Raw genomic sequence first — 24984 nt, 5'->3', positions numbered from 1 at the left:
CATCCTTTTTCTGTATCTCATTTCTCTTCTAAGGATAAAGAAAAAACACTGGAGTCAAGATACAAAAAATGTTAGGAAAACAATATTTAATATAGGCACGTTTAAGTAGAGAGCATAAATGCTCAGAATTGGCATGCAGATTTGTTGATGTTCAGTTTCAAATCTGGTACTGATAATGTCGAATTAATATAAGTTCTACTTAAAGGGTATCTAATTATTGGCCACCATCTCTGGCGTGAAATCTTTCAATTAACCACGTCGAAAATATAATTCCCAGCAGTGGTTTTTCTTATTAGGAAAGAAATTCAGAAGAGAGAAGATTGCTTATACACATATTTAGATATAGTTTTGTAGATCACAAATAAAACAATTATGCATGAAACCTTGATAGGTAAAAAGCATAGAGGGCCTGGCGCAGTGTGAGGCCAGCCTGTCATTGCTCTGAAGCAGAAAAACTTCATCTTGGAGCTGAGTGGAGCACACAATATAGCACATTTCCTGGAAAGTAATTAAAAGGGCAACTGTCTAGCAGAAAGGTTTCATTTTCCTTAGAGAAAACCAGAGTCTATTGCAGACAAAAAGCATCATCTAGATATATCCAAGGAGCAGAAAATTCTAGAGACTTTGGGATTTGAGTAAAGCCAGAGAGAAATAAAGGGATTGTATTAGAAGGGCTTTATCATCCCTCTTGCATCTAAAATATGAGAAATGGAACCACCATTTATCAGCCCAAAGCTTTCAGCTGTTTCAGGAACTTCCAGAACTGTGGCCTATGAGGCATGGGGCAACGGATGTGTAAGGATCTTTACTAGAAACCAAGTTTACCTAAGCTTGCAGGGTCCAGGAATAGTAGATTCATTTGGGAGCTGTAATTCATGTTCTAGATTGGGGCACAAGGGAGTGTTACAGTTCCTGCTTCCACCCAAATACTATTGGCTTAGATTGGAAAAAAATGAGAGGGCTTAACAATGGAGCCAGTCTTGTTGGGGCCAATTAAATTGTGGTCCCAGCACCATGAAACCAGACATGGCTGCTCTGAACAAAAGAAGAATGTTTAAGTCTGTCTGAGTTCCCCAAATATTCAGTACCTTTAATGTACCGAAGATGATTAACATGCCATTGCTATTTTTACGGATTCACAAGTTTTGTGGGGAGAGAGATAAACAAGAGGATAGTTTCAAGCTAATGTGTATGATGAGTGGGGTATTCATGGACTACCATGGAAGTACTGAAGAGGGGTGTTTAGCTCAGTTTAGGAGTCAAAGGAGGCTTCCTGGAAGATGTGAGGCTTTAGCTAAAATTAATCAAATAAAAGTGTAAAAAACTCAGAAAAGTAAAAAGTTTCTCCTTTTTAGAGAAAAGCATTATTTCTTGTTATTGTATTTGTTTATGCATATATGCAAAAGACCCGTGCAATATGTACAACTTTGTATTCTATTTTTTCTTTGACATGAAAACTCATATATGACATTAAAAATTTTTTGAAAATATGTTTTTAATAGCTGAATAATAGGTCATTCCTCTATTGTTGGATAATTAGCTTGTTTCTAATTTTTGTTTTTATAAATAACTCTCAGAGGAACTTCTTTGCATGTAAATTTTATATACATCTTTCTTTCCTTAGGTTACAATTCTAGGGAATCTAGACTTTGCCTTCTTTCTTTTTTAAAGATTCTTAATATATATTGTTAATTTGTTTTCTAGGAAGTTTGTGCCCATTTATTCTCTCATTTGAACAAATGAATGGTTTTTCCACAAAACCATCACAACTTTGAATATTATCTAGGCCAACTGGATAAGTACAAGTTGGTGTCTTGTTTTAAAAATTCATTGATTTTTTTAGTAAAAGTGATTTTTTTCAAGTATTTTTTAATTGTATTATTTCTCTTTTTAGTGACTTGTCTGTTTATATTTGTTGCCTACTGGTCTACAGTAATTTTGTGTCCTGTTTGAAAATATATTTAAAATTTTGTCATCTGATAAATTTCTCAGTCAGAAACAATGACATCTCTACATTGTGTACAGAGATATTGCTTGATGATTCTTTGCTGGTGTGGTGTGCGTGTTGAGCATGGTTTTCTAAGCAGAACTGGGTGGTGCCAAGCCATCTACATTCCTGACGGTTTTCTTTCTATAAAACAACTCAGATAAAAACATAGTCCTGCTAAAAACTCCTTAGTAATGTCCCCTCCCATTCCTTACTATCAGAGCACCTATTCCAAACAAGCTTCCAGCCAGCCTTTCTAACATTGTCAATAATCGTGGGGAACCACTTGCTTTGATTAAACCTGTGATGTGCTCTTTTCGTTCTTCCTTTTCCATCCATCGGGGCTCAGCATCTGTGTGAACCACGTTGGGAAATCCCTCCAATATCTATTTTAGGCAGGTAGAGCAATCAGTCCCCTCATTGTGCTCCCACAGCACATGCATGTTACCAGGCTAGAGTTAAGCCAGCATTTTAATAATCCATTTGAGGCCTCCTCCTTGAGGTAGGCGTCTTCAGGCCGGGAACCATACTGCGGTTATCCCCAGCGCATGGCCCACTGCCTGACTTGTAGTAAGTGTTCAGTGTTTGTTGAGTTCAGCAGAATCTACTTACTCTTTCAACCAGCAACACACATTCAGAACCTAGATCATAATGAAGAAATTGGAAATTTAAAAACATGAAAGAAGTTGGCATCCCTGTGGGTACGCATCTGGCCTTATAGCCGTGTGAAATGTAAGTCATCAGTACACACTGAGGAAAATGAATTATGCTTTTATCCTCTAAACTGTTAGGATTTGCAATCAGTCATGCTGTCTGTACCCTTTTTTCATACTTTGCGGTTATCTCAGCTATACTTTCTTAGGGCCTTCCCAGCAGGTGTAGTTATGTGGAATTTTTACTCATTTCAGCCCTAGAGCTAAATATGTTAAGCATACAGAATGAGTAACCATATAATAATTAGTCCAGTTAAATATTCATTCAACAAATATGGACTGTGTACCTAATATGTGTCAGGCACTGTCATACATACTAGGGATACAGAAATAAGCAGGGCAGACAAATCCCTGCCTTAGGAGCCTACTCTCTAGTGGGGAAGACAGACAATAAAAATACTATAATTTCAGGCACTTCTAAGTGCACCAAAGAAAATAAAATAGGATAATAAGATAGAGAGCAATGGGATGGGAGGTGGGGATATGATTTTAAGTAGGGTGGTCAAGGTCCCTTGAGGAGATGAGATTTAAGTTGAGAGAGAGCTAGCCATGCCAAGATCTGGGATTAAAGGAACAATAAGTATAAAAGCTCCAAAGAGGAAATGAACTTGACAGTAAGATGTCGACTGTGGCTAGAGTATTGTGATAAAGAGGAATTCTGAGGGAGGAGAGAGCCAATTCTTGTAGGTCGTAGTGGGGAATTACACATTTATACTAAATGTAATGAAAAGCTATTGGAGGGTTTCAAGCCAGAGAATGACATGAAATGACAAAAAGATTTATCTGGCTGCTGTGTGGACAGTGGACAGTACAGAGAGGCAAGAACAGAATTAGAATGACAAATTATGTGTCTTACTGTTGTCCAAGTGAGGTGATGATGCCATACGCTTGGTGGTGGTAATGTAGAAGATGAGATGCAGGAATATACCCTATTATGGGTTTCCAAACACATGAAAATAGAATGACACAGTGAACTTTTATTTATGTAATACCCAGCTGTAGCCACCATTAACTTCCTGATATTTTTGCATCCATCCTCACTTTTTATTGTCTAGGGTATTTTAAAAGCAAATTCTGTGTTATACCACATTATTAGTAGACACTTTAGTGTTTGTCCTGAACAGATAGGAACTTAAAATATATTTATCAATAATACCATTACCATACCCAATAAAGTAGCAGTACTCCCTTAATAACATCTAAAACTCAAAGATTGAAATGTATTTTGAAGGAAGAGCCAATAGGTATGCTGCTGTAATGGGTGTTTGTGAAGAGAGAAATCAGGAATGGTTCTTGGCTGAGGTTCCAAGATGGGGAAAACTAGGGAAGGAGCATATTATTGTGGTGATGGTTATTTTTTTGCCTGGACAGAGAGACCAGTGTTCTATTGTGGTATTAGTTATTCTGTAGAGATATAGAATGTGCAGTTGAAACTTAGGGAAGATGTCTTGTCTAAAAAAATATATTTGAAAATCATCTGACCACCTAGGGTGAGAGTCCTTCTACATAGTGAAGACAGGAGCTCTGGGGCACTCCGAGGTTTGAAGAAGGGAAGAAGAGAAAAGGCTGGCTAAGGATTTGAGAAGGAGTGAAAAATGAAGTAAGAAGAAAACCAAAGGAATGTGGTGCTCTGGATTTAGGACAAAGAAAGTATTTGAGGGAGTAGCTAACTGTTTTGAGTAAAGTGAAGACTGAGAGCTGACCCTTGGACTGAGCAACATGAAGAGACGTTGCAGTTGGAAGGATGAAGACAAAATCGTGAATGAAGAAAACATGGGTGATCAAGAAGTTGAGATACTGAACATAAATAGCTCTTTTGAAGACTAGAAATAAAAATCAGAATGTACTGTCCTTATAATGAAGTACTTTATAATAATAAAGATAGTCACAATACTTTAAAGTAGACATTATTTTATAGTTTACAAACTGCTTTTATAAATTTATCTTATGTGAAATTCACAGAGGTCATGATAGATAGGGGTTTAAATGTCAGGTGGGTTTACCCCATTTTAAAGACCTTAGTCTTATGAATGAAGAGGTATTCTGAGGGGTTCGCATAAGCCAATTAATGTAGGTCAAAATGGGGATTTCCAATTTTGGTCAACTTCCTGCTGGCGTCTAATGGCTGACTGGGTGAGCTGGGACCCAAGTCCATGTTTTCTGATTCTAATGACATGGACTCTTCTACTATGTGGCACCATTTTTGTCATAAATAGGAGATCAAGATTGTTCTCTTTAAGAATGTAATGACTTTTAAAAAAATGATTCCAACTTCTGGTCCATTCTGAACAGTATTTTGTTTCTGCATGTATCAAGATTGTCCCTGCAATGTCATCCTCAAAGGACAGAGTCTTTACTATAAAGTTTTTGTTTAAATAACCCATTAAGTTTTTTTTAAATAATCCATTAAGATTTGTCATTCATGAATTTGAAGTACTGTCTTGAACTTTGTTTCTACTCATAATGAACGTGTCTATAGTACAAAACTGATGGCTCATTGAAAGGAAGTATTCTAATAATTGCGAGAAATAAGATTTATACTGGTCTTGAGAGAAACATGAATGACATAATGATTGAAGCCTCAGAAAGCAGAGATATTTTACTTATGACCACAAGTAAATCCTGATTGAAGTCTGTTGGCGCAATGTTAAGTCATGATTCTGAGAAGTCAAGTCTACAGGGACCAGAGTAATATAGTCCAGGCATATAGTTTTCTGATGAGCTCATTGTATAAGGGGACAAAGCAGGGAATATTTTGAGGAATGAAAGTTAATATATCCTTTATTAGACAATTTCTCTGGTCTATTGGTTTTCTCACTGGGCTTCTGATGACAGCTGTATGGCAAACAATCTAACACTGAAGTCATTGTCCGGAAGTACAGGTATTCTTCATTGCTGACTGGAAGAATATCCATATGCTCCAGGTATCAGAAGGCAAGGATGATTTAATTAGGGTTGTTGAAGAACCAGATTTATATTTTCCCATTAGTTTCTGGGTTCCTTGATAACCACAGTATGTATCCACCTGCACTTGGAGCTCTGACATTCAGCACAGTGCCTGGCTCAGAGTGCCCATTTTGTGTGTATGGTGGTCTTGAACTATTGATGAAAGGGACCTCACATGCCAGTGGGAGATGATTTAATTAAGAATTCTACCTACATGGTGTTGTTTCAGAGGAACTCAAAATGATAAACCATTATAACCTATGTTAAAGTAATATTTTTTATTTTTCTTAAAAAGAGTTTAGGACTTAATATGACCGTAAATCTACTAAATAAATAAACTCGTGATCTTCCAGTGATCTCTTGTGGTTGTATTTTGTGCTCCAAAATCTGGAATGCTATTTCCGGAAAACTAGGTTCTCTAACAAGAACAAACAAAATCATACCACCGAGAGATGCCTTTGCTTTGTCTATGCTGGTATGACACTTATTAATTGGCATGTTAAGCAACTAATATTTTTTTCTGTCTTAATAGACATTTGGTTCTCTCATAACCTGGCCCTATACAGGAAAATTGATTCATAATGTCACTAGAGGCAATGAGAAAACACAATATAAGCCTTTTATCCTGGAACCAAGGTATTCAGGTTTGATTCTCCTCCACTGGGAGCTATCTTCTTTGGGGGTGTTTTTCAAATAGAGAAGTTGTTATTCGCTACTGGTCTGAGTCAGAGCATATTCTCGTCTCAAAATAAAGTGAGGCAACTTAGATGAAGGGAATGGTTGATCTACTTAGGCTAAGGTGTTTACTTGAACATTTTTTCATCAAAACATATTCTTTCTCTAAGGAATATTTTAGAAACAGTGATTTTTCTTTTTCCCTATAGACATTCTTAGGACATTTGGGTAGTCAACAGTTATCTGTAGAGCATATATTTTTTTAATGGAAAAGTACTAAAAAATTACCTTCTAACTTCATTTACTAATCATTGGAAAAAGGAGTAAATTGGATGACTCAAAGTTTTACAGATTTCCCCCCAAAAGTGTTAAAACAGAGGGGAGGCATACAAAGACTCATGGCAGCTGTTCTTATTGATTTTATAGAATTGAAATTGGAACTAGAGAAAAGTGAAATAGAATATTCCTTTTCAAGTCTAAGCTGATTACATGAACATGTTCGCAGCAAAATTGGGAAGTAGGCTCTCAGTTTGTGGGGGACACTCTGCTGTCCCACCCACTTCTCCCTTCCAGAAGGCAGAATGTACTTCCCCAGCTACCAGAGGTGCTGCCTACATACAACCCTCCAGTGTTAACCCTCTCTGGGAGTTGACCTTGTCTGAGAAGAACTGTTTTGCTCATCACCCTTGCCTGCTGGGATCGGACAGCATCCAATGGCTGAACAATGCCAAGGTATCAGGTCTGGCTCCCTCCATCCAGCTCTGAAGGCCTGTATCAACTCCAGAGCTCCCCAGGGGCTAGCTGAGCCTTTGTTGTGACTGCAACAGCCCACTTCCTCCCTCTGTCCAACTGTGTTTCCTTCACTCCTCTACAGGTTTCATTTTAAGAGAACTGGCCAATAAACTTCCTGTACACAGATTTCCCTCTGAAACTGCTACTCAGGAATCCAACATGGACCTAAATAATTGTTTTCTCCACAATCTAAGGTATTTCCTTCAGCATTCATATGAGAGTAGGTGTAACAGTCTTCCTTTGAAATGATTTTCTTCTGATTTCCTTGTGGTCTCATCATCTATTACCCACCTATTAATGGCATTCTACTAAGAATTAACAGAAGACAAAGGATCTTAAGAGACTGATTCAGGAGAAGGGTTTCAGTTTAGGGAAATGATGAAAGAGAATATGTTTTCTGTACAATTCTCAGTAGGCTTTTTCAGTTCAGGTAAAACAGTAAATGAATTAGTCATTCTGTTTTTAAAATAAGAAAGCTACATTGTGTGTGTGCGTGTGCGTCTGTGTGTGTGAGTGTGTGTGTGTGTGTGTGTGTTTGCCTCCTAGTAACGCACAACAGGATCTATAAGGATTTAAATAAGTTAAGCAAGACATCTCTAAGATTGATTACTATTGCTCAGCAAATTATTTAACTAAATTATCCATGCTGTGGGATCACATCTTTTATCATCTCCACTTCTTCCCACCCTTTTCTGCTGGCAAAATTGGTAGAAGAGCATCTTCAGCAGCCGACCACAGACCTCCCTGTGTGATTCTGCCTCAGCATTAGCATTGTGCTAATAAGAAGGGGGGAAAGAGAGGGAAACATCTGAATTCTTCAAAATAAATAGATTCCAAAGATATGAGTATTATGCTATTCTCAATGTAATGAGATTCTGTTCACCAGTCTGTTGTTAGAGGATTAGAGCCAGGCTGCACGTCTTACTCTAGTGTGGCTCTGACAGCAGTGGGATTGAAAAGAACCAGAAACTGCTGCTGTCCACTGAACATTTGTGTCATGGGACCATGACTGCAAGTTGTCTTTAGATCGGCTGGTTTTAAACACTGAGGGTGTGCACTATTGCTGTCATCAAATCGCTTTAGTTCCTTAGGATCCATTCTTTTTCTAAATAGGCAATGCATAAGTGTCTTAAAAAATAAAACAAAAGACAACCATAAATATAGATTTATTAAGAACATGGGATTTGTAGACTCAGGTTCCAGTCCCAGCTCTGTCATTAACATGTGACCTTGGAAGAGTTTTCTTCTATTTTCCCTCCTCAGTTGGCCTTTAAAATATCTATATGTAATGCCAAAAATTCATGCACTGAATGTAATTCAAACTGTACAAAACAGTATACACTGAAACAAAATCTCTCTTCCGTCCCACTTCACTTCCTTCCTCTTGTGGCAACCACTGAACTGTTTCATGTGTATCTTTCAAAAATTTGTCTACACATGTAGAAACAGAGATGTGTGTAGTTATATCTTTGATTCAAAACACCATTAGAATTTTACCAAGCATATGCTCTGCTCTGCATATGCATGTTTCAACCTTATAATGTAATTTAGAGAATATTGCATATCAGGACGTATAGACCTATCTTATTTTTTTTATTGGCTACATTATATTCCACTGAGTAGATGAGCCATGAGTGAATAGTTTTACCACGGTACATCTATCTAGTCTTTATTGGTGGGCATTGATAGTTTCTAATAGAGTGCTATTACCAATAATAATGCAATAAACATTCTGTACGTCCATCTTTGAGCACCTGTGTGATCAGTTCTGTAAAGGAGAATATTTCCATCAAAGTGTAGGCATTTAAACTTTCGATGGAGGTTGCAAAATACACCAAATATCTCAATTTCTCAGCCTTAGTTTTCTTGTCTATAAAATGGGAGTGATAGCTTATGACTGTCTCATAAGATTGTTGTAAGAATTAAATGAGATAAAACACATGAATAGCGTTGTCAGGTATAGCAAATTAAAATATAGGATGTACAGTTAAACTTGAAGTTCCTGTAAACAGTGATAATTTTTAGTATACGTATGTCCCAAATAGTGCATGGGATATACTTATACTAAAATTTGTTTGTTGTTTATCTAAAATTTAGGTTTCATTGGGTGTCACTTATTTTATTTGGCAATCCTATACACGAGGGGATCAGCACAGTTCCTGGAATACAGTGAGCACTAAATAAATGTTGGTTGCTATGATTCTTATAATTATTTTATATTCATTAATTAATTTATCATTCATTCAACAAATATTTATTACATGCCTACTATGAGCTAGGCATTATTCCAGGTCCTGAGAATACAATGGTGAATAAAACAATGTTTGTATGAGCAGAAGAATACTTTTGTTATATTATAGACCTGACACAGACTTGAGATTAAAGAGGAAACCACACTCATTGTATGTGAATTGATTGATCGATTGGGGTGGTCAATGATATTGACCTTCTTATTATCTTCTCTTTCTAGCACCCCAACACATCTCCTGTACCCCAACATGTCTCCTCCTTTTGAGGAAATCCTCTTTTCAGGAATCTATGTTGCCAATAGAAAATCAGGAGCATTAGAGTATAGAAAGGAATGCAGGAGCCTCAAGGAGCCCATTGCAAACTCCCCTTCCGTCCCTTAAGATTTCAGCAGTGGGCTTGGTGTTTTGCTCAAGGTAAATCCTTGATTTCTAGCCTCTAGTTCAGTGACAGGGAGCCAATAGTTCAGTGACAGGGAGCCTGGTAGGTGCTATCTCACTCTCAGACTTGCATGTTCTCAAGAAGTTTCTCAGCAAAACCTAGCAGCTCTTATAATGCTACGCCTCATCAGGAAGAAGCAGATTCAGACTAATTTATCAAAAATTATTAGACACAGTTGCTATCTCTTACCACCTTTTCTCAGAACTCAGATATTCTGATGTTTTGAGAGTAGATATTATGCAGGCATACCTCATTTCATTGTGTTTCACTTTATTGGGCTCCATAGATGTTGCATTTTTTTACTAATGGAAGGTAAGACCTGCCACCAGCAAAAAAGAATACAACTCATTTTACTGTGATATTCTCTTTCTTGTGATGATCTGGAACCAAACTCACAATATCTCCGAGGTATGCCCGTAGTTAATGAGTGTATTTAAAAAATTCTTTCCTCTCAGTAATTCTAGTCTCTATTCCATGGCAGTTAAACTCCATATGTTTTATGATGCCTTTGGAATTTAAATTTTATGAGTTCTTTTCTTGAATTTTGGCTTTGTATTTAGAGATTGGCTTTTGAGTTTACTAAGGTAAAAACTGTCTTATTACCCCTTATTCTAGTTTTGAAAAACCTGGCTCAAAGAAGCATTAACTAGATTATGTCCATTTCAAAACCTGAAATGAAATAAGCATATTTTAAAGTCTTTGAAGTTCTTGATTCAGTGCAATTAAGTGAATTAACTTGCTTTCAGAATAGTCGTTTATTGCAAGAATCTCCACTAGAGCAGAAGGGCTTTCCCTGAAAAAGGTAAAAGCAAAGTTTGTTTGTGCCAAGTCTTTGTAGCTAAGTGTCATTGTTACAGCCCAGGAGGCTGTCCCGTGTCTCCCTCACAGAGCTATGATGCCAACTTGCTTTAAACACTAGCCGAGCCCTAAGAACAGCTGCACCACACATGGAGAGCCAGGGAGTGCCTGTTTTCATTGTTTCAGGATGATGACGAAATGCAATCACTATACAGACTAAAATCTTAGAAGAAGTCTAGAAACATTTTGAAGATGAGCTTTAAAGTAAATTTTCCTGTCTGCCTCTGCAGTCCTGCTGGTGTGTCTTTTATGTGTCATCAGTGGCAATGGTAGTGAACAGGACAAGCAATATGGCGGAATTTAAAATATAGATGATTTAAATGCATTTATTTGCAGGTCTTTGTTAGTTTATGTTTGTTCAGGAAGTTTGGCTACTTCTTAGCTATGACCCTTAGTGTTCTTTGAAATACATCTCTGAAGTTCTTGTTAAGTGCAGTTATAATTACCTGGTAAGATAGAAGAGGGAATAACATGAAAAAAAAATTATCTGCTCCGATTGTATTATACACATTGATTGTTCTATGGGTATATATTCAAATAAGGGTATTAACCAAGGTATCACACACCCTTATGGTTTACCATTATCTGCAGGCCCTATTTCTTCAAAACTAATCACACCTGTAGAGTGTTACTTTCTCCTCTCTACAATAATTTATTTTGTACTTCTTCTTTCAGTTTTGGGTAACTTCTTCAAGTCATATGACGGCTTTCTCTCATCGTCTTACTTCATAGTGGTTATGCTCTCTTCTTGGTAGGAGGCACCCACAAATACAACAGATGTGTCTGTGTGTTCATTGTGTAGCTTATTGATGAAGTAGTTCAATAGTGCTAGGTCAGGGTCAACATCTAAGGGATATATTCCTTGCTGTTTCTTGCCAGATTGTTAATTAGTTTTGAATAATATTTCTTTTGAGGAAATTTCTCCAATGGTTGTATACCTTCACAAGCTATATTTAGTTTCAAGCTCAGAAAAAATTTGTGTCAGCCTGTATTTTTGGTTGGTAGAAGTTCTCCACGGCCCGTAGTCCACACAAGTGGTATAGCATCCCCTGGAATTTGTATGTACCATGTTTCCCCGAAAATACGACCAGGTCTTATATTAAGGTGTGCTCCAAAAGGGCATTAGGGCTTATGTTCAGGGGATGTCATCCTGAAAACTCTACTAGGGCTTATTTTTCAGTTAGGTCTTATTTTCGAGGAAACACGGTACACATATTGGAAAGTTTTCAAAGATCTCAAATATTGTTTGTTAATCATAAAACTTTGGAGGCAAAATATTTGGAGTACTTATTTTTAAGAGAGAGTTTTCCATTACGACAGGTGGAGAGGAGTATAGGTGACCAAGAGTAGAGATGGTATTGGAAGATGTCTGGAATAACAAAAGTGCCTTTTGAGAAGAGGAGCTTGAAGAAACTGCTAGGAATATGTTCTGGGAAGAGAGCATGCAGGTGGCAAGAGAGAAAAAGAAAGAGGGTTAGAGTGAGATAAAGCAAGGGAGCCCGTGCTCATATATCGTTATAGGTATTTTCTGCTTTCTTGGCCTATCGAATGATATGAGCAGATTAATGGTCAGATCTTAACAAAGCATGGTCAAATGAATTATTTGAGTATTTTTCTGCTTTTGGAAATATTAAATAAGTTAGGAAGTAGAGGTTAAAATACAGGTAGGGGTACAGGTGGGTAGGAGGTGAATGGGCCTGAGACTTTGGCACAAGGAAAGGTATTTAGCTTGGCTTCATCACTCCTCTCTATGGTTCTGGTAGGACTTCATGTTTACCATATCAGGTTGTTCCTATCAGGGATTCTTTGCATGCTCTGGGGTTTTGCAAATTTTTTCTTGAAGAGATTTTTTTCTAGTATTATATTTTCCCAAGTGTAACAGTTAATTCAAGTAATTCCGATGGAAACCATCACACCTTTAAAACCACCTTTCCAAATGCTTTGGTTTTACAGGGGGAGATAGGATACTGACCTGGAGAAAAAGAAGTTAAAGAGAATTTAAGTAGGAAAATTCAGGTTTTGGTTTGTTCTCCCAAAGAGTGGCTATTATCACTTTTCTGTGCAAACGTAACTGTCAAGAGTGCATTTTGAAATGTGTAAGAGCTCCTGTATTCCCTTTTTCCTATGGTTGATTTTCAATTTGGATGGAGGAGGTAGGATGCTGTCCTTCCTGGAGCTTATAGTGTATAGGTAGGAGGAAAAAGAGTTTGGAAATGAAACTTAATATCATCTCAGCTTCTTCTTGAAAGAGATGCATTTCAGGGCAATTCAGTAGCAGTGAAATTTCCATAAATAAAGACATGGTCTCCATCTCAGTCCCTTCACATCAGCTTTTATCTGAGATACTGTCCCCTGAGAAATGTCGCTAGCACTCCAAAGGAGGTATCCCCAGAAGAAACAAACCAGCACATCATCCATACCTGTAAACATAAATAAAATGAGATTTAGAAGGCTTCCTAGGTTCTCCTGTTGTCGTTGAACTAGATAAAGTGCAGAAAAGTATGGCTTTGGAAAAATTATTGAGTTCTGGCTAGAGATGAAAATACTGCAGTTGAAAACTTTCCAGAACAACATGTACTTGGACCCATATTAAAGAAAAAATTTTTGAGTGTTTAAGCCAAATGACCCAGCAGGGTTGATAGTGTGAGGCATATTTCACAGTTGTATAAATATTTAAAACTGTTTTCAAGCCTATAAAACAAGTAAATTAGGTTGTTTTTTAAAACTCCATAATGAAATTAACCTGCCCACCTTAACTTGTTGGGGGAATCGGCCCTACTCATCTGGCTTTCTCTCCTAAAAAGAATCATGAAAAAGATGTTTGATGCAGGCTTCCCACTCGAAAAACAAAGCTGGTTTAGAGAATATCAGAAGGGATGATTAACATCACGTTATACTGCCACAGGTGGTCTGTTTTCAGATGGCTTGCCTTCCTAACTTGTCATGAGGGGCCCAACCAACTAGATACAATCCACTTTTTATCATAACCCCCTTTGTGAAGGGTAGACTCAGAACTCCACTGTATACATGAACGTCAAAGAAAGCAGTGCAGCTTCTTGGCAGTGTCCTTCTCAATTCTGAGCTGCTGGACCCAGCCATTAGAATGCCACTAAATCTGTCCTGAGCCATAGGGCTCTGGAGGATTTGTAGGTGGTCATTTTCATTAACTCTTCCAAGTCTTCTTTTATCACTCCTTGTTGTTCTCGTCCTTTCCAAAATTTATTCTTTTCCTCTTCATTGCATTTTAGCTATTGCCCCGAACCACTCTTCCTTGCCTCTGCTACTTCCTCACTTCTTTCCTTCAGTTAAACAGACTTTTGATATAATGGCAATGTTGTTTCTACATTTATTAATAATAGAGTTTGCAAAGAACGTCAATGACTGGATTTACTGTTCTGGCTGAGGAAATGCAAGTAAGAGTTAATAGCTGCTATGTAAAGCTGACACCATGGAGTGGTGGAAAGTTCACAGCTAAGAGTCAGCCTTCTTGAGTTTAGCCCCAAGGATGCTATTAATGTGCTGGGTACCCTTGGGCAAATCACTTGAGTTCTCTGGGTCTTAGTTCCCACATCACTTAGGTAAAAGATTTTGTATGTAAGGGCCTTTGAATTTAGCATTCTAGAAAAGTCTTATGTGCTTCTTTTGTCTTAATATGATGGTCCATTGTGAATACATTCCCTTGATTCTTCTCTGTTACTGAAAAAAATTATTTTTTTTTCTGTTCTTAGACTGCAGAATGAAAAATGGATGAATGTCAAAGTGGGAGACATCATTAAATTAGAAAATAACCAATTTGTTGCTGTGAGTATTTAATATTGTTTAAAGAATTTATCTCAGATTAAAATAGCATATGTACTGCAGTATTTACATTTGAAAATTTAGTAAATCTATACTGATTCAGAGTAATTAAGGAGGGAATACCAGGATGTATTTGTAAAATATATAAAATGTTTTAATTAAATGTCTCAATTATAAAATGTTTTAAAAGATATATTGATTAATTACTTTCAATAATGTGGTAACTCAGATAAGACTGAGTGATTATCACCTTGTCTATCTCCTTTGGGATTTTATTTAAATTAATAGATACAAAAGATTTTCCAATGTTTGATGCAAATAAGAGCTTTTGAAATGCTCCAGAGTACTTTAAAAACAGTTTGTTCCCATGTAATTTGAATACTATCCCTCAATAATGGAATTAATTCTGTTGATTTGAAGGATATTGGAAGAAAAGATAAGCTAGAGAAGGAGAAAAATTATGCTCCTTTCTGAATAATCACAATCAGAAAATTTCTATTGATTGTTTTGAAATAATAAAATGCTGTTTATGAGATTTTGTTTTGTATGTAAAATGAAAGGGCTAGAAAGATTAATTTGACCTCAACTCCAATCCTGACAAGGACAGGCTTTGGCTCTCTCTTGACACATCAGGGTATCTTATCTAGTTTTTATGAGCACCTTTCTTGGACATCTTTCCAGAGAGGGCATTTTGTGCTCTAATTTCCCTCTTCATTATTTTCAGTTTTATCGCTTCAAGTCAGAGTTACTTGTTGTACTATAAATTCTGTAAATAAATCCTCCTTTTAAAAAAATATGTGAGAAGTAGAAAGTTGGGAATTTTCAGAGAAAGGTTTTTTTAAACATTTGTCTGAACTGTATTGAAGTGGAAGCTTCTTGCTAAATTATAGAGGTGTAGCACACTACTTTCAACATGGAAAAAATAAATGGCCAGTGTTTATAGACAATTACTAATTTGTGGGGGTGAAATATATGGGCAGGGATTTTTTTTTAACCAAAAAAAGGACATATCCATGAATAGATGATTATGATGGCCATTATTATTTTCCTCCATTCCTTCTCTTCTTTTTCACTATTTTTTAACTTTACTTTCTCAAATAAATTTAATTATAAAAAACAAAAATAATGCTATATCTAGTACATATTAGTACTCAACTTGTGTTTTTGCGATGTGAAATTTAAATTTTAAATAAAAATATTACCTATAATCTTACACATTTTTAAGACTTTATTCTGATTTTTGTCCATATCAACATATTTCCCTCTAAGTCTACTCATATTGCATGAGCTATTTTGCATTTGTATTTTTGGACTACAAAAAAGTAAGATAATATTACAGATGATAAAGAAGATAAAGACTTCAAGTGTAAGAATAGCTTACAAAAATAAAAGGCCATCCAAATAAGGTGTTCCAACAAATTCTACAAATTTATCTTGCCTCGAGGTGGTGGAGCCACTATCGTGATATTCTTTCAGTATTGTAGTTTTGGTTTTTGAACACCAAGAAAGCAAATCAAAACAAAGCAAAATGCTTTCTGTTTTTCGTAGTTGTAGCCAGTGATTTTGCAGTCAACCAGAGGAAAGAGTATATATTTTGGGGATCAGAGTTCTGAATTCTAGTTCCAGCTCTGCTCTTTAAGCTCTGTGTGGCCTTGAGTGTGGTGTTAAGTCTCTTGGAGCCTTGGGTTTCTTAATTAGCTGTGATGAAGCTCTCACCATGACTTTGTAAAGCTTATGGACTTTACATGAATTAATTTAGCTCATCTCGTGCTTGTGGGGCCAGAGATGACCTTTCCAGGTTTCTTATTCATGCAAAGGGAATGGTATTGCCCCCACACAGGGTGGTTGAGAAAATAGTGACACAATTATGCAAAAGTGTTTTGTAAATCCTTAAAGAATTGTAAGGCTTTTGGATATTATCATTGCTTGAGGTTTTCCTTCATTTATTCTTTAATTCAACAAACATTAATGATGTCAGGGCCATGTCGTTGGCTCTGAGGACTGAAAGAAGTTCAGAGGATTCTTTTCAATTTTTCTCTGATTGGACTATTTGTTTCAGTTATCCATAAGGCAGATGCTTGGGCTTTTTTTTGTTGCTGTGGAAGGTGGGGGAAAAGGCACCGTTTTCGGAAACACTGCTTCATGCATGGGAGACATATTTGAGTCTTTCCTGGCAGGGCATGGAAAAAAAACCAATAACTGAGAGAAGAAAGTACAAATGGAGGTCTAAATAAGATGGTTCTGGTTGGAATTAATGATGTTTGCCTGGCCCACCTGTGAGTTCCAAAAATCTTGCTTTCCCTTCCCGAAGGAATGAATAGGTTTGCATTATCAAGGCTCTCCCTCATCTATAGATGAAAAGAGTCACAGAACCTGTTGAGGCAGAAGTTTTTTTCTGACTTGTCACAATGTAACCGAAGCATACCCACTCTAGAGGGAATATGTGAAGAGTATATGCCACTCTTGAGCCAAAAATGACCCACCTTGACTTTAAATGGAAAAAATCTTTTTGAAAATTTCCCTTCGTCTTATTTCTCATATTTAAATTTCAATGAATATGATAGCAATAGTGCCTCATGCTCTTTGGGTCGATGCCTCTCCTTCCTTGAGCTTCAAAAGATCATTTTAAACAAAATCCAAAATCCTCTCGTTGTAATCATCTGTAATTGAAAATAGTTATGAGGTATAAAGATGCCTATTTGTACCTAGAGTTGCTTTTCTTCTAAAACTCGGTTTTATCACAATTTAGACAAAACATGCATACACACATACAGACCCTCTATTTTTGAGTTGGAAATGTAAAAGATTGAGACACCGAAAGGAGTGGATTGATTCAAATTTAGGTTTCAGAATTTAAGAATGGTGCAATTACAGCAATTCTCTATTTTAAAAAACAAAGGTAAGAAAATTTCACACATTCGGAAATGCCAATTGTACATTCAGATATAGGCAGAAAATTGTTGGGCTAATGTGTCAAAATATATTGCTAAAATTTTAGTCAATTCTTTTTAGACATTCAAATCTTCAGAATTTCATAAAAACCCTTATTTTATTTATTATTCTTTATTTTTTAATTAAAGTATAGTTGACATACAATATTATATGAGTTTCAGGTGTATAACATAGTCATTTTATATTTATATACCTTATAATGTGATCACCACAATATGTCTAGTAAGCATCTGTCACTGAAAAAAGTTATTAAGATGTTATTGATTATAGTCCCTGTGCTAAATATTATATCCCCGTGACATTTTTTTATAATTGGAAGTTTGTACTTCTTTTCAGTTTTTTCACCCATCTCTTCATTCCCCTCCCGTCTGGCACCATCAGTTTGTTCTCTGTATCTATGAGTCTGTTTCTGTTTTGTTTTGTTTATTCATTTTGTTTTATATTCCAATCCACGTATAAGTGAAATCATATGGTATTTGTCTTTCTCTGTCTGACTTATTTCACTTAGCATACTACTCTGTAGGTCCATCCATATTGTCACAAATGGTGAGATTTCATTCTTTTTTTATTGCTGAATAGTATTTCATTGTGTGTGTGTGAGTGTGTGTGAGTGTGTGTGTGTGTGTGTGTGTATCACATCTTCTTTATCTATTCATCTATTGATGGATCAGCAATTCTACTTCTGGGCATTTATCCAAAGAAAACAAAAACACTAAACACTAATTCAAAAAGATATACGTACCCCTATGCAAATAATATTGTAACATTATTTACAATAACCAAGATGTGGAAGCAAAACCCTTATTTTAAAATAAAATTTGAAATTTGAAATAAAATGACAGCTTCCCAATATAGAAAGCTACCAGAATTCTAAAACTGAATTGTGATAGGTCATTTCCAATGCTCAAAGGGACAGCTACATAGAATGACTTATCTCTGTGAGAAACCAACTACTCAATCTCTCAATGTTTTTCCACTATCTTTTACCACATTTCCTATTCTCCCTTGCCCTCTTGCTTAGTCCCTGCTTTATTTTCTCTTTTCTCTTCCTTACACACCACCTTTTACTTTTTTCTAAACTATATGTTTTGTTTCTCTTTTATCTTTTTTCTCTTTTAAAAATTTTCTTCTCTCTTATTTTTTTCTATTGTTTTCAAGTTCCTCCGACTTCACTTCTGTCTTTCCCCATCTTCTTTGCCTGCCACCTGCTCTTAACTGATAATACAAAGGAATTAAAATATGTGCATATTAAATATTTCCATTTATCTTATTTATTTGGGAAAGTTTTATATTTTCTATTAGTAATTATCAAAGCAAGAAAATAGAATTTTATATATTTCTTGCAAAAATACATTTATTTTTATGACATCCACTGCCTTAACTTATACTTTGATTGTCAAGTGTGAGCAGAACAGGAGCAGGGAAGTAGAGGGAGGATTTGGTCCAGGGTATGACAGAGAGGTGGAATAGGATTTCACCTCTCTCACTTTTTCCCTAAGGTTCTCCTGGATCATTACTAGTGGAGGGGTGAAACAACATAGAAAGCTTCTAACCAATCTTCCCTTATAACTATTCTTTATCCTGATATTTTAAAATAGGCTGATCTTCTTCTCCTATCAAGCAGTGAGCCACATGGCCTGTGTTATATTGAAACTGCTGAGCTCGATGGGTAAGTTATTAACATTAGGATAATTAATGAGTTTGGTTTTTAATTTAAGAGTAATACCTTTAGAAATAAGATTAAAATATAAACTTTGTTCTTCATTTTATTTTCTTGGCGGAAATAGGAGTCTAAATTGCAAGGTCAATTTGCTAATTACTTTGCAGATCTTTTGAAAACTCTTATCTTTTCTCTTGAATATATTTTCTTTCAGAAACAGTGAGCCAAACATGTATATGTGAATAATTCTACACAGGGACTCTTCACTGAAATTCTTTAGAAGGGTTCTTTTTGGATTTGTTCATTTTTAATTTCAAGTGATTCTCTAAGAAAAGTGAGAGGAGTAGTGATCAGATCTAGTGAGGAAAGAAGGACTAATGTAACTTTAGAAGGCAGCCTTTTGGAACTGGGTCAAATGAAGACATGGAAAAGAAGAGAAATGGAGTGTGATGCAGTTTTGACATTGATGTTAATTTAGAATTTAGTGCATAGAGTGGTTCTGTTTCAGTGGAGTCAATTTGTCTGACATAAAAATATTTATTGAATGCTTACATTTTAAAGATACCATAAATGTTTTTTAGATGAAATTTATCGTTTATTCCTGAAGTAGGTACTAAATAAGCCCCATAGTACAGTAAGAAAAACAACTCTTAGAAAGAGTAAGTAATTTGTCCCAAACTTCTATAGAGTGAAACCAGGACTCAACCTGGCAGCCTGACAAAAGAACTCATCATTTAACCACTGCCTCCCAAATTGTTGTCATATTGAGCCATTCAAATATTCTGGCCTCTGTAATCCTATCCCTGGCTTGGGCAGAAGCTACAATTGTGCTGAGAGGAAAATTTATAGCAATAAATGCATACACTTGAAAAGAGAAGAAGTCTCATTAAAAATCTAATCTCCCATCTCAAGAACCTAGAAAATAACAAAATAAGTCCAAAGCTAGCAGAAGGAAGGAGATGAAAACAAGAGCAAAAAACAATGAACTTGAAAACAGAAAAACAATAGAGGCAATCAATGAAACAAAGAGCTGGTTCTTTGAAAACATCAATAAAATTGACAAACCTTTAGGAAGACTGAAAAAGAAAAAAAGAAAAGACACAAATTAACAAAATAATGAATGAAACGGGATATTACGACAGAGCCTGTAGACATCAGAAGGATAAGGAAATACTACAAACAACTCTATACACATAAATTTAGCAACATGGATAAAATGGATCACTTCATTGAAAAACAAACTATCACAACTCATCCAATATGAAACATAATTTGAATAGCCCTGTAATTTTTAAAGAAATTGAATTCAAATGTAAAACACAAAACTACAAAGTTTTTAGAGAAAAACATAGGAGAAAATCTTCAAGATCTTTGACAACTCAAAGAGTTCTTAGACTTGACACAAAATTCATGACCCATAAAAGAAAAATTTGATAAACTGGACTTTATAAAACTAAAAGTTTTTGCTGAACAAAAGACCTTATTAAGAGGATGAAAAGATAAGCTATAGACTTGGAGAAAATATTTGCAAACCATCTATCTGACAAAGGACTTATATCTTGAATGTAAGAAAAATGCTCTAAACTCAACAGTAAAAACAAACAAACAAACAAATAATTCAATTAGAAACTTGACAAATGATATAAAGAAACATTTCACCAGAGATGACATACAGATGGCAAATAAACACATGAAAAAAAATTCAACATCATTAGCCATTAAGGGAATTAAAATTAAAATCACAATAAGATAATCACCACATATCTATCAGAATGGTTCAAATAAAAAAATAGTAACAACTCCAAATGCTGGCAAGGATGTAGAGAAACAGGACCACTCACACATTGCTGAAGGGGAATGTAAAATGTTAAAATCACTCTGGAAAACAGTTTTGCAGTTTATTAAAAAACTAAACAGGCAACTACCATACAACCCAGCAATTTCACTCCTGGGCATTTATCCCAGAGAAAGTAAGACTTGTGTTTACATAAAAACTTGTACACAAATGTTTGTGGAAGCTTTGTTTGTAACATCCCAAAACTAGAACCAACTCAACATACTCTTTAACAGGTGAATGGATGAATGAACTGTGGTGTATCCATATTATGGAATACTACTGAGCAATAAAAAGAAATGAACTATGCAACAACCTGAATGAATCTTCAGAGTCTTATGCTGAGTAAAAAAAGCCAATCCCAAAAGTTACGTACTATAATATTCCATTTTTATAATATTCTTGAAATGGCAAAATTATAGAAATGGACAACAAGTTAGTGGTTGCCAGGAGTTAAAGATGGGGTAGAGGAGCCAGAGAAGTGGGTGTGGCTACAAAGGACAACCTGAGGAATCCTTGTGGTGATGGAAATGCTCTGTATTTTGACTGATTCAATGCCAGTATCCTTACTGTGATATTGTGATATCGTTTTTGGTATATTTTAGGGGAAACAATGGTATATTTTGGTATATTTTAGGGGAAACCATTAGGGGAAACAATGAAGGGTATACAGGATGTTTCTGTATTATTTCTTATGCTGAAAATCATTCTGAAGTTTATCAAGAAACTTAGGCAGGTTAAGGTCTTAAGAATATGGCATGACACTGAAGGTATTAATCAGGAGTCTTGAAAAATATACATTTAATTTTTACCATAGGCCTATGTGTGATTATTTTCCCTCTTTGATTTCTGTATCTGAAGGTAGAAGTGAGATATTGGAGAGAGTCCTGAGGAAGTAACTTAAAATGATAAAATACTTTAACATGACATAATGTGTTGAGTAGGATTAAGGAATGAGACTGTCTGGCCTAGTTGGTGTGACTGTTTCTAGTATTTGAAAAGTTGTTTAAATGAATGCACACATCAGTCCTTTAACCTCAACACCATTATCTCACTTGTCCATCAAGCCCAGCTCAATTTCTGCCTTAATTATGAAGTTCTTGGCTATCTCATTCCCTACTCATCTCTGCCTCCTATGAATTAATAGATTTTGATCACTGATATTACTTTTATACAAAGTAACTTCAATTATACATCCAACTTAGTGTTTCCCACAGAAAGCTGTTTCATCGATGGGCATTCCTATGGGGTTTATATTGTCTTAATATCATTGTGAAACTCTTCTATGGGAAGTTTAGGTTAAATGCTCTCTCAGGTAGCTATCTGCTTCTTAGTTCTCCAAATTTCATAATTTCATGGTTTGGCATTTACTTCCAAAAGGTGATATTTGCTTTTTTACCTACTACTACGTTTCCCCGAAAATATGACCTAACCGGAAAATAAGCTCTAGCATCATTTTTCAGGGTAACATCCCCTGAACATAAGCCCTAATGAGTCTTTTGGAGCAAAACGTAATGTAAGACCCGGTCTTATTTTCGGGGAAACACGGTACTTGTTTCCCTAAAGAGGACAATAACTCTTGTGGGGCAGCATTGAGTATCATGTGTGACTATGGTGTGTATTCAATCAATATTTCTTGACTGAATGAACCCACTAATAAGCATTTCCATAAAATATAGAACTTTGACAGATGATCTTAAGCTACATACAGTAGAAGAGAACAGGTTGAATTCAGTGAGAAAACTGGCATGGCAAGCTCTTAAACACAAGATATGAGTGGTGGTCATAGAACTTTCACTGCTGATCATTTCGTGAATACCAGACAGCCATCTATCTGTACGACGTATGTATGGTTCTGCCTGGAAGAAGATGACTAGCTCACTGAATTCCTGTTTGGTTGTTTGATTCTAGACTTATGGAATGCTTGGCTTGATTTTCCAAGAAAAAGAAAACTGTGTGCCTTTTCCCATTTAAATTTCAGCTACTGTGAAATTAGCCATGACCATCTTTTGCAAGTAAACTCCTATGCAGATAGTAGACTCTGGAGTGATACTGGCCTCCTTTATTTGGCAACTGTGTTCCTGTCCCTAATGTGTTTTGTAACTCATGCATAATGTCTGAGTAGATTCGAATGAAGCCATATTTATTATGTCCTCTGTTCTTTTATATAGCAAAACAGATTGCTGTGTTGTTACAAAGATATGCTGTGGGTGGAATGCTGATTTTTAGGACCCTGCAAACCCCTGTCCACATTGTAAGAGATGTGAATAAAACTCAAAGGGCATTTCTTGAATTCTTATGTTGGATTTTGCATGTGCTTCACCGACCTGATTGTTCTGTGTAAGATCCTGTTGGGCTGTTCCATATGAAAATTCACATCATGTCTATTAATTTCACAGGGAAACGAACCTTAAAGTCCGCCATGCATTATCAGTTACCTCAGAGCTTGGAGCAGATATTAGCAGACTTGCAGAATTTGATGGTAAGTGTTTAAAATAGACAAACAAACAAAAACCTCAAAATCGAAAAGCTTTTATAACAAAAAAAGTAACAAACTAATTATCTGAAAACCAATTTTTGTTTTTCTTGTTCTTTTTCATTTGGTGGAAGGACGTAAAATTTTCCAGGCATCAAAGCCTGTAATCACTTCTCACACTAAAGATTAAAAATGATTACCAAGGGGAGAATGACTTTATCAGTTCATCATTCATTTCATTCTTGTTTCCTCTTCTCTACATCTTGTTCCCTTTCATCCCACAATACCCTTCACTTGCATGACCTTGGCCTCCCTGGAGCCCTATGAAGACTTGCTGAGGATGAATATCAGCCACACATTTCAAGCTCTAGTTCTAACCATCCATTCATTCTCTAGCTCTATAATAAAGAACAAACACTAGACTCCAAACTTCATGAAGACAATAATCTTGCCTTTTGTATTTCTATATCATGGATAGTACCTTATGTCTTAACGACAGCTGGTGCTCAGGAAGAATATTCTGATTTATTACTCAGTTGGTCGGATGTTGCCCTTCTAGATCACGGTTTTGTTATCAACATCTTCACACCATTCAACCCAGTCTGCTCCTCCTCAGCATGGTCTCCTCTGCCTGTTATGTTCCAGCTGTTTTGCTCTTTTCTGTTAAAGCTGTCATAGAGAACAAAGTCCTTTAAGAGCTGAAGGAAAGAGCCATTAATGGTAGGACTATAGGCACCATGGCAAACTGTAGGAGAATCTTTACGGCCTTTCTGCCACCCCTCAATGGACTCTTGCTTTACACACTTGTATGCTAGGCCCTGAACATCATTATTTCCATACAGATTGATTTTATTTATTAATGAATCTTGATGAGTTTGAGACTACCTTCCAAAATGTTTTCCTTAGAGTCCACTAAAAAAAAATGTGGACAAGGGTCTTAGCATGATCCTATGAGTTAAACACAGGCAAATTTACATTATAGAGTTTCACACTACGAAGGCACAGCTTGGAGCTTATATTGTCTGTGCTTTGCATTTACTTGTGAACTGGATTCTGTTAATATTTTAATCTCTGTTAAAAAAAAGTTCTGGGGGCAGCTGGATGGCTCAGTTGGTTGGAGTGCGAGCTCTCAACGACAGGGCTGCCAGTTCAGTTCCCACGTGGGAAGGTGACCTGTACCCCTGCAATGGAAGGTTGAGGACAGTGGCTGTGCCTTCCTTGGCTGGGTTGGGGGCCGGCAGCTTGGAGCTGATGGGTCCTGGAGAGGAGCACTATTCTTCCATATCTCCCCCACCCCACCAAAATTTTATTTTTAAATATATAGAAAAAACAAAAATAGCTCTGTTATAAAAAATGTATACAAAAAAGAAATATTCCTCCAATTTGAGATTTAAGTCGGGGAACAGCCAGGAATCTTTGAATGGCTCAAGAAATATTTTGATTAGATTAGAACAAATTACATATTTTCTACTAATTTTTTCAATGAAATTTTATTGTTATATGAATTCAAAAAAAGTAAGTTGTGTTCGTGAATTAAAATACTTTGCTTAAAATACCTCGTAGTATATTTATGGAGTCCTAAAATGGCAACCTAAATATAATTTA

General features: G+C 36.0%; 1 protein-coding gene across 1 annotated transcript in view; it reads left to right on the top strand.

The window, feature by feature from the left end:
- Nucleotides 1-24984, top strand: part of ATP8B4 (ATPase phospholipid transporting 8B4 (putative)) — a 204923-nt gene that overhangs the window by 75681 nt on the left and 104258 nt on the right. Inside the window, exons 7-9 of the mRNA XM_081049971.1 lie at nt 14388-14460; nt 19008-19078; nt 23303-23385. Of these exons, the coding sequence (XP_080906097.1) occupies nt 14388-14460; nt 19008-19078; nt 23303-23385 (227 nt within the window). The remainder of the gene's footprint in view (nt 1-14387; nt 14461-19007; nt 19079-23302; nt 23386-24984) is intronic.

Source organism: Rhinolophus hipposideros (genome assembly GCF_964194185.1).
Source record: "Rhinolophus hipposideros genome assembly, chromosome: 5".
Classification (NCBI taxonomy): Eukaryota; Metazoa; Chordata; class Mammalia; order Chiroptera; family Rhinolophidae; genus Rhinolophus; species Rhinolophus hipposideros.
The sequence above is the reverse complement of the archived record's forward strand: the minus strand, read 5'-3'. Positions and strand labels throughout refer to the sequence as shown.